The 10221-nt window shown below is 37.5% G+C and overlaps 1 protein-coding gene across 14 annotated transcripts in view; it reads right to left on the bottom strand.

Annotated features, from left to right (window-relative positions):
- Positions 1-305: 305 nt before the first annotated feature.
- The window catches only part of GPD2 (glycerol-3-phosphate dehydrogenase 2), a 118636-nt gene continuing 108720 nt past the window's right edge, over positions 306-10221 (bottom strand). For 11 of the 14 annotated variants that reach the window (XM_027819013.3, XM_027819011.3, XM_027819016.3 and 8 more), the window contains 4 exons: positions 9721-9833; positions 9544-9622; positions 9337-9435; positions 306-3396 (listed from right to left, as the gene is read on the bottom strand). In XM_027819013.3, the coding sequence (XP_027674814.1) occupies positions 3271-3396; positions 9337-9435; positions 9544-9622; positions 9721-9833 (417 nt within the window). In that variant the 3' untranslated portion in view covers positions 306-3270. Of the gene's footprint in view, positions 3549-9336; positions 9436-9543; positions 9623-9720; positions 9834-10221 lie in introns of all 14 variants that reach the window. The other 3 variants (XM_037913044.2, XM_043524798.1, XM_043524797.1) reach the window with 2 other exon arrangements.

The raw sequence follows: 10221 nt of genomic DNA, 5'->3' as shown, positions 1-10221 counted from the left end.
AAAAGATTTGGTTAAACAAAATTCCTGTTGAAATTGGCTAGTTGTATTTTTAGTATGAGTTTTCAAAATAGGATACTCACAGAACATCTCACCTGTATTTCAGCAGTAAATGAATCTACCTGATAATGATAAATCTGTATTAACTTTTATGATTTAAAACCACTGAATTCTGAACTAAATGACGTGTATTTGCTAAATATACTATTTACTAAAAAGTATCTACTTTGCACCTTTATTCTAAACTTGTTTAAGACTAAGCAAAGTTATTTCTGTAACTGCCAGTAACATCAAAGTACCTGTGAGTGTACCATTTTAATCAGTTTTATTGATTCATGCTTTCAGTTCTTATTCAGTTAAAAACAAGGCACATTAAATATATTCTCTTATTGCTCTATAAATGCATGCAGCTCATTCTGTATATCAAAAGTAATAAATAATGGCAATAAAACACTGAGACAGTTATAAAAATGACAACCCAGCCTCAAACACAGTATTTAACAGTCCAATCTAGAACAATAAACCAACACAATACATAAAAGTGCCACATGGAAAAATATGCAGTATACATCTCTCCCCCTTCCCACAGACACTATTGAACTTATAGTTTTTGTTTAAACAGTAGTTGTTTCACACTACATTAGAACAATGAAATTTTACAGCTGAATTGACCTGAACAATAATCATGAAATCTTTTTTCAAAACATAAAAAAGTGTGTTGATGAAATCAAATAATTCTGGATTTTTTCATTTTACTATTTAAACCAGTATAAATAACATATGCAACTTTTTATGGTGTACAAAGTAAGTATTTATACACATTCTACTGTGCCACAAGAAACCAAAAAAGCAGAGGGCTAAGACATTTATTACAGCTAAAATTCAAAGTAAATCAATATAACAGGACAGGCACACAGCCATGAAAATCCCTTTACATTCTGCATGTTATATTTACATTAGTAAAGCAAAAGAACAGCAAGGAGTGGGTATGTAGTAGACAGTCTAGGCTTTACAGTGAAACCTCAATTATCATTCTTAATTGTACAACTTATTAAGGGAGTAGAGGGGGAACTATTTTAAAAGGTGTACTGAACCATAAAAAATATGTTAAATACAATGGTTTTCTTCGCCTGACCTGAAAAAGCCTCTTATGTGTCACTTGTAGCCATTACACTTTAAAAATTATTGGTAGCATAATGTCTTTTTGAAAAATATACAACAAAACTCTGTATTATTGTACCTTGATTTCCCCCCAGTTCTGGAATATGTGGCAAAATTGTTATTGTGTTCTTCATTCTTTCCCTTGAAAGGACATTTGACACAAATAGCTTAATATCTCAAAAATACAGATATACATTTTATCCAGTGTATATTGACATATTTCAATGCAAAAGCTTGATAGAGAAACAATCCTATGACCTTTTTGTTCATAAATTGACCTCATATAGTTTAAGTGTGCACAAGGACTTAATTCACATGGATTGAGCCATACTAAAGAGTGCTCAGTGGTCTCAAAGGCAAGAAAAGTTAGTTCCCCACTGCGATGTGTACAATAAGGTACAAAGCATCTTAATGTTAGGAAAATCTAATAACGAAAAATCATTTAAAATCATTTTAACCTGGGACTTTTTAGAAGACAATCTAAGCAAAATCTTGGGGGGAAGACAAAGTGCTCTGTATTCATTTAAGAATTTCAGGTGGGTTTTTCCTCCTTCCATTTTTAGATAGATACAGTTTTAATAGCTGGAAACTTGTCAGACCAAAATATTCAACCACCACCACCACCACCACCTACAGTTAGCACTATTATCATAGTTACTACAAGTCCTCAGCACCTATATACTTTGGATATGAATTTTTTTTAATTGTCTATTTTTCAGAACTATACTGCTTGCAGAATATTAACTTGGCATCATGTTAAAGAATTTTCAAAACAGGATTAAAATTAATCAGATTTTGCATTTAGTTGTGTACAGATGTGGTGGCATTTTAAACTCAAGGCTTCTGGTTTGACATGTAAACTGGTATTTATACTCATTTATACTTATACTCAAAGGAGTATTATGAAAGAGACACACCAACAAAATATGCATTCATTTTCCCCTCCCTGCCAAAGATCAGGCAGAAATCCTCCATCTGATCTTAATGCTGATCATAGCCAATTTAATAATAGGAAGAGTCACAGGGTAAATAGCCAGGTGGAGCATTTGTTGAGAATGGCTCAAATAAATGGTCCAAAACTGGCTCTTTCAGCAAAATTAATGCAAAGGCCAATAGCCCTTACCACATTTCAGTAAGGCCTGCTGGAATGCAAAGTAACTTTCCCATTTAAGTGTACATTTTGCAAATATTAAGTGGTTAGGATTAGTGCACTATGGCAAAGTTCTTGTTTTACATACTTTCAGTATTTATCTAAAAGTACAAAAACAGTCTGACACTTTATAGTAGACTGCAATACTTGCTAGACAATGGCATATACTGAAGACAGCATGGTTTTCACTGGGAGAAGTGAAAGCTGTACCCATACATTTTTAACTCTAAATTATAACTCATCTATGAGATTTTTGGTTTTTTTGGTCCAATCTTGTGCTCTTCCAGTCTTATGCTGTCAAATTTCTATTGCGAGAAATCTGTCTGGCAATGAAACTGGTGCCATTGAATGAGAACAACATTGAGAAGTACTGAAGTGACTATCTATGTAACGTTTCATAAATATAACTATGATTCCTTACCAGGATGTTTAATTTAGGCAGCGCTCAAGATATTTCTTTGTGGCATCCTCCTGAAACCTAAATGTGAACATTCCCCCTTCCCCCACCAAAATGATTCCTCTCTTCCTTTTACTGGACAGGCACTTTGAACACATATGGTCTTGCACATATGCAGAATACTTTTAGTGATTGGATCTTAGGAAGCAGTCACTTTCTGCGCACCATTTCTTTTTAAGGGGGAAGATTATCTAAAAGCTTAAAGTTGTGAAAGGTAGTGTCTGTGAACAAGCCTTTTGCAGACTCTATTCTGAATTCCTGCAAATAATTTCTACTTTTAAAGCATGTCCCGTCCAAAAGGCCACATTTTGGAGTATTAATATCAGCACAGAAAATAAGGAAAAATAAATGTATCAGTGTGTTTTTGTATACCCTGACCACCAGATACAGTTCACTAGAATAAACAGATATTTGAAAACATTGGAATATTTTTCAGCACTGAACAAGGCAGCTACACATAGACAAATTCTCTGGTAGCTGTAAGCAGGTTTTGTACTTCTCAAACTCACAGTCCACCACCACTTCGATCCACTGGAATAACAACTCTCTCACGTAGGTTCTCTTCAGCAGTTTTCATAAGTACAGCCAATCGGCTTCCAGACACATATCCTTTCTGAATAGCACTCATGAGCTTAAAAAAACCACAATGTTTACAGCATATTAATGATAGTAGCCAAATTTAATTGCCGGACAACACTTAAAGAGATACTAACCCCACAGGCTGAAGTCTTTCTTGCACTGGGGATTCTACCCATTGGTGACCAACCAGTAAGGTAGCTGCAACTAAAGCAAACCCATCATGTAGACAAGGAAAATTGCTCTGAGCTGCTATTTCCATTGGTGCAGCCTACCCCTGCTTGAAACTAGGATATACTGCACTGGTGCAAATCAGTTTGTAGCTATGTACACTGTCTATACTAGGGGTTTGGAACGGTTGCAACCAACGGCTGAAATTGAGACAAATCTCCAGTGTAAACAATGCCAGAGTTAATGAAGTATGTGGTCCAAACCAGTAGCAAGATTAAAACACAATAAATAACGCTGTTATTATTATTATTATAGGTTTTAAACAAAATGGTTGGTATTGCTTTCTAGGGCTGGATTGTGCCGCCCTTTAAATGTACATTTTCCAGTGTGGCCCATGGTAGTTTTGCCTGTGTATGGGCTGCAGGACATGTACAAGTTACTGATGTGATATATTTGCAATAACAGTGCAGCAGACCCCCCTACCCCATGGCTTTCTAAAGCCATTCATTACAATCAAGCTTGCAAGATAATTCATGTGTCTGAATTCTTTTTAAATCTGAAAAGAAAGTCACAAAGATAGAAAAGAGAACATATTTCCTGATCTACCACTGCCCCTGCAATGTATCTTTCTCATTTAGCAGTCTTATTCTAGTGATAGTGTACTTGACTTCCACGATTCTTCTAAATCCAAATTTCTTTAGACCAGTGTTTCCCAAACTTGGGACACCACTTGTTCAGGGAAAGCCCCTGGCAGGCCAGGGCGGTTTGATTAACTGCCGCGTCCGCAGGTTCGGCCGATCGCAGTTCCCACTGGCCGCAGTTCGCCGCTGCAGGCCAATGGGGGCTGCGGGAAGCAGCGGCCCGGCCTGGCCCGCCAGGGGCTTTCCCTGAACAACCGGCGTCCCAAGTTTGGGAAACACTACTTTAGACTTTTAAAACTAGTTTGCATTTAAGTCCTTGAAACTGGACTCTCAGCATTACCTTAATGAACATACTCTAGTGTTAGACTTTAGATTTTTGTTTTTAAAAATCGATGGATAAGATCTGCATTGGACTTGAAAGTACACGTAGTCAGCTGGTCAGAGACTTTCTAATACAAAAAGCAATTGGCACTTACAAAATATTTCTTCCTCTCAACAGGAGCTAAATAGCCAGCTCACTTCAGATTTCTTCCCTTTTTACAAAACTATCGCAGGTAGACTTGGGCCCACACAAACCTGGTGACCTGCTAGAAAAATCCGTCTGGCCCCAAAGGGAGCATGCCACAGAGGACCAATTCATCCAGTCCCTCCTCCTCCTGTTTAATTGCTCTTTCCCCTGTCTTCTGTGGCCTCCACCTACAGTTTCACAGCCTCTGGTCCACATAAGTGAAGGCAGCATTGGACCCTTGAACAGTACTTGCTGTCCAAAAAATATCCAAATATCTACACAGTAATGTTAAAGATCTGCCAGATTCTCAGCTGGTGTAAATTGTCATAGTTCCACTCTCGCCAGTGGAAATACGCCAGTCGACACAGTCAAGAAACTGGTCTGTGATGTAACAGACTAGTGATCACAACTGCATTAGCTACCCAGATGCTGATATGTTCTTCTATTCAGGTCTTACTCTACAAGAATCAGGAAAACATCCTTTTTTATCTTCCTTCCTCCAGTATTGATTTGTGTGATATCTGACTTTTCTCTTAAAGACTAGACTAGAGCTGAGCAAACAAACACTTTGTAACAACGTATCTAATGAATTTAGCTTCTGCTTCTGTTTTTGATATATCTGTGAGCATCATGATTTCTTCATGACTATTCTTTATTTAAAAACTCCTAACTCTTTTTGACTCATTAGAGAAACTACAAACAGTTTCTGAAAGCATCCATTGTTGACTGTTTGCAACTGGTCAGAAAAATCACATGGCAGTGTTTTGTTCCCCACTTGGATAAGTGAGCAAGCGCCTTGACACACATTCAAATACTGTACAAATTTCCACAAGTATTTGCAAACATAAGTTTCCACAAACATTCTGCCAATGAAAGTTTTATGAAAGTAATCCAATGAAAGTTTTCAGAAAGCAAACACAAAAGGAGCATGAATCCTAAATATCCATTTAAAAAGATTTACTACCATTTAAGTAAGTTCCACACATTTAATTACCTTGGTGGCAAAAATCAAAGGTTTGTTTTATTACTTGTTACCTTTTTTACTTGTTATTTTAAAACTTAATTTATAGTAGTGCACAATATGCTACATGCTGTTCACATACATAGAAGACATTCAGCCCAAATGTACAAAGGTCTGATTTTTGAAGCTTTGAGGCCTATGACCTCAGTAACCAGATTTCAAACATTTATTTTCATTTCTTTTTTTAAGGAATCTGTTTCAAAATGTGGCTTACGGTGCATTTTTGAAACACAGAGGACAAACTAGAAGCCACCAATAATTAGTTTTTAAAAATATGCAAAAAGTGCTGTCATTCACATTTTGCAAGTATTAAAACCACAAAACAGACAACCTCTAAAGAGAATATTGAGCACAATAAACACTGCATGATTAATTGCCAGTTTTCTGTTTCTGAATTATAGTGCACCTCAACTAACCAAGTTACAGCATAACATACTCAGAAATGGAGAGAGTTCTGTTTATAAAATGCAAAATCAAATTTCTTCCCCAGTTGAAACTTTTATATAAAAAGGTGGGCTCTCTCTCAATTGCCTGAAAAGATGTGTGAATTTTTTTTTTTTTAAAGAAAATATGCTAGGATGATGTCACAGGATTATTTTTTCCATTTTATTTTAAATGTTTTTGGTGACTATGTTTTAGGCAAATAAATCCTCCCTTTTTAGAATGCTGGACATAAGTTGTGAAAATTTTCTGCATTTAGATTCAAGAATGCTCTTATCTACAGCTCATCTCCAGAGAGACAATTACCATTTCCTTTGCCTTGATCTTGTTTGTTTAACTTGACACAGTGAAGAAAGGGCTGACATTGACCAAAATCCCCAGCATTAATTTATCACATGTTCGGCATTCATCATTGCCCTGATTCAGGAAAGACCTGGCAGTCATTTGAAATATCTGACCAATAAGGCTCTACAAAAACAGACCTGGCTGGAAAACTGCTCATGTGAGGTGAGTCAAATGGTTGGAGGCAAACAATTTAGTGGTATCTTTATTGCCTTCTTTTTTTTTTTTTTTGGAAAGCATTTGCAGAAAGATGCATAGAAAACTGATGTTAATGTCCTCCTTTCATGCACTTCTCTCTTTAGATCATTCAGAAATTAAGCAGCACAATGTGGATGGCATACACCATACTTTGAACCTGCAGCTTCATGCCCCCGATACTTTTTCAGTTAAGCTTTTAATCAATAGTCCTATTAAGCATGAACAAAAGCTATTGTTTTAACTGTGCAGCAGCTGGCCAAGTTGTGCCCTCAGATGTGTGGGTGGCTTATTGCCTAATTTGAAGGAAGCAACAGGCATGATTCAGCCCTCTACTACTGAAAGGATACCCCGACAAACTACAGGATAGACTGTCTGGACCTAAGGAGGGTTTTTTCTGCATAGGAAAAACTACTTTAGTTTCAGAGTTGCTTGGGAATTCTTTGGGGGAGGATGGGGGATAAGTGGTATTTCGCCCTCTTGCATTGCCTAGGCACTGTGGCCTCAAACAGCTTCTGAGGACTCCTGACAGCATGTGCCACCCAACTGCAGCTGTTCCCTGATGGAATCTCCACAGCACGGACAGAAAATCCACATAAATGGCTATTGCAGAATTGATCAGCAGTGTATTGCTCTGTTTCGCCCCTCAAGTTTGCTAGGAGACTTAGAGAGTGATGGGCTCCTAACCGTATCCCTGAAGGTAGGGTTCTACATGGAGATGCTTGTACAGGGTTTGAGTTTGCATCAAGAGACCGTTAGTCATTTCTGTGTTGCCCCCAGTTCAGATCTGGTGATTTAGGATCCTCTCTCACAGAAGTCAAGGGGAGCATAAAGTCTTTTGTTCTTTCCCCTCAGCAAATCTTTTAGTTGGGTTACTTTAATTAAAAAAAAAAAAAAAGGTACAGAAGACAGCCCACTATTTTAGGTTTCAGAGTAACAGCCGTGTTAGTCTGTATTCGCAAAAAGAAAAGGAGTACTTGTGGGACCTTAGAGACTAACCAATTTATTTGAGCATAGGCTTTCGTGAGCTACAGCTCACTTCATCGGATGCATACTGTGGAAAGTATAGAAGATCTTATTATATACACACAAAAAGCATGAAAAAATACCTCCTCCCACCCCACTCTCCTGCTGGTAATAGCTTATCTAAAGTGACCACTCTCCTTACATTGTGTATGATAATCAAGGTGGGCCATTTCCAGCACAAATCCAGGTTTTAACAAGAACGTCGGGGGCGGGGGGGGGCGGTAGGAAAAAACAAGGGGAAATAGGCTACCTTGCATAATGACTAAGCCACTCCCAGTCTCTATTCAAGCCTAAGTTAATTGTATCCAATTTGCAAATGAATTCCAATTCAGCAGTTTCTCACTGGAGTCTGGATTTGAAGTTTTTTTGTTGTAAAATAGCGACTTTCATGTCTGTAATCGCGTGACCAGAGAGATTGAAGTGTTCTCCGACTGGTTTATGAATGTTATAATTCTTGACATCTGATTTGTGTCCATTTACTCATAAGCTATTACCAGCAGGAGAGTGGAGTGAGAGGAGGTATTTTTTCATGCTTTTTGTGGGTATATAATAAGATCTTCTATACTTTCCACAGTATGCATCCGATGAAGTGAGCTGTAGCTCACGAAAGCTTATGCTCAAATAAATTGGTTAGTCTCTAAGGTGCCACAAGTACTCCTTTTCTTTTTGCCCACTATTTTAGCCTCCCGACAGCTGGGGAAAACACAACAAAAGGGAGGAAGACAAACTCCATGTTTAAAAAGAAAACTCCTAGCAGTCATGGATGGATGATACCTACTAGCTCAATTAGTATATCCCCTTGCCAACGCAGGACAGGCTTGGGGTAAAATCCTGGCCCCGCTGAAGGCAATATTCAAAATTCCTACAGATTTCAATGGGGCCTGGATTTCAGCCTCAGGAAATTCTTCACTGCAACAGTTAGCTTGGGTTAGTACTCTCAAGTTACTACACTCAAGCTAGCCTAGTGTTCTGCTTTGTAGTCACTCTCACTCAGAGCTAGTCGCTAGAGAGAGGGATCACAATACGCAACACTTGAGCTACACAGAAGGATTTGATTAGCGGCTGATGAGTTGCTGTGATGTGGGCTGCTGCGATGTGAGCTGCTGCATCCCCACTGTATTACTAGTGCTGTTGTCAGCCAACCATACCCACTGATAGGCTAGTTGGCTGGATCTTAAAGCACCACCCAGCTCAAACTAGAGATTTGTGCGCGGGATGGCAACCGGGTTAGCAAGAAAACTGAGTTATACTTCAAGCTAATAAAGCAGTGAAAACAACCCCTCAGTCTCTCTCTCCAATGCTTTGTCCAGGCATAATGGTCATCACTAAAAAAAAAAAACAACTTATAAGCACATGCTGCAGCATTTGCCCTTACAAGGACAGGCTCAGAGTATAGGAAACATTGTGATCAATACAAACAGTGGTGTAGAAATTGTTGGTATTTCTTAATGTTGATTCAAGCATTGTCCACCTTTAGGCAACGTAAATTCATATACAATTAATAATGAATAAAAAATGAATGGCAAGTCTGTAAAATTTTATGTACAAACTCTACATCTACCTTTGATAATTAATTTCCAATATACAGAGCAAAAGGAGATGAGGGTTCTTGTGTTCTTTTCATTACAACTAAAATAGAAAACCACTCACCTGCAAAAACTCATCAAGTTCAACCTGCCCATTTTTGTTCAAATCCACTTCATTTAAAATCTCATGAAGTGTATTTTCATCAATTTGAATGCTGATGCTCTAAATAAAAGAACACAAACAGACAAATCAACTGGATCAGTTAAACATGATTTATACCATACTACACAACTGAGATAAGAATTCAAAAAATCAAAAGAGAAATTTTACCTCTAACACACTTTGAACATCCAGTATGGTAATAAAGCCTTTCTTTTCTTTATCAAACATGTGGAATCTCTTTTTATATCTGCAAAATAGGATTATTAATGGAAAAGGAATACACAAAAGATTGACAGAAATATCTTCCCAGGGACTATCCGGGAGATCCATTTGTACTTCATTTACCTGTCAATATCTGAAGGTATAAGAGTGATTTCAGAGCTGTCTGTTAATTGCCCTACTTTTGCCTTGTAGCCCATTTCATAATACAGAAACTTTTTGGCAGATTCAAGTTCTTCCTAAAATATGAAAGAAACAAAGTCTCAGTTCTAGAATAATACTGAATATTTACATGCTGAATTTCTTCTATACCGTAATATTTCATTGGCTCCTTTCACATACTTATAATTGCTGGTCTTTAGAGGAATATCAGCATTTGATGGCCAAAAAAGTGCTTAGAGTGAACAAGGTCATTAAGATAAGGAACCATTTCATGCTTCATCTAGATCACTGGCTTTGACATACAAGTGTTGATTGTCAATTGATAATTATACTGAAGACATGGAATGCAAAGATTTTTAGGGCCATATCATGCCCTCAGTCCACACATGCAACTCACAGAGATTTCACCAAAAACAGCACTTCCAGATCAAGTCTAGGAAATCACCTTTCATTAAGAATTGGTAT

This window comes from Chelonia mydas, chromosome 11 (assembly GCF_015237465.2).
Source record: "Chelonia mydas isolate rCheMyd1 chromosome 11, rCheMyd1.pri.v2, whole genome shotgun sequence".
NCBI classification, from domain to species: Eukaryota; Metazoa; Chordata; order Testudines; family Cheloniidae; genus Chelonia; species Chelonia mydas.
The sequence above is the reverse complement of the archived record's forward strand: the minus strand, read 5'-3'. Positions and strand labels throughout refer to the sequence as shown.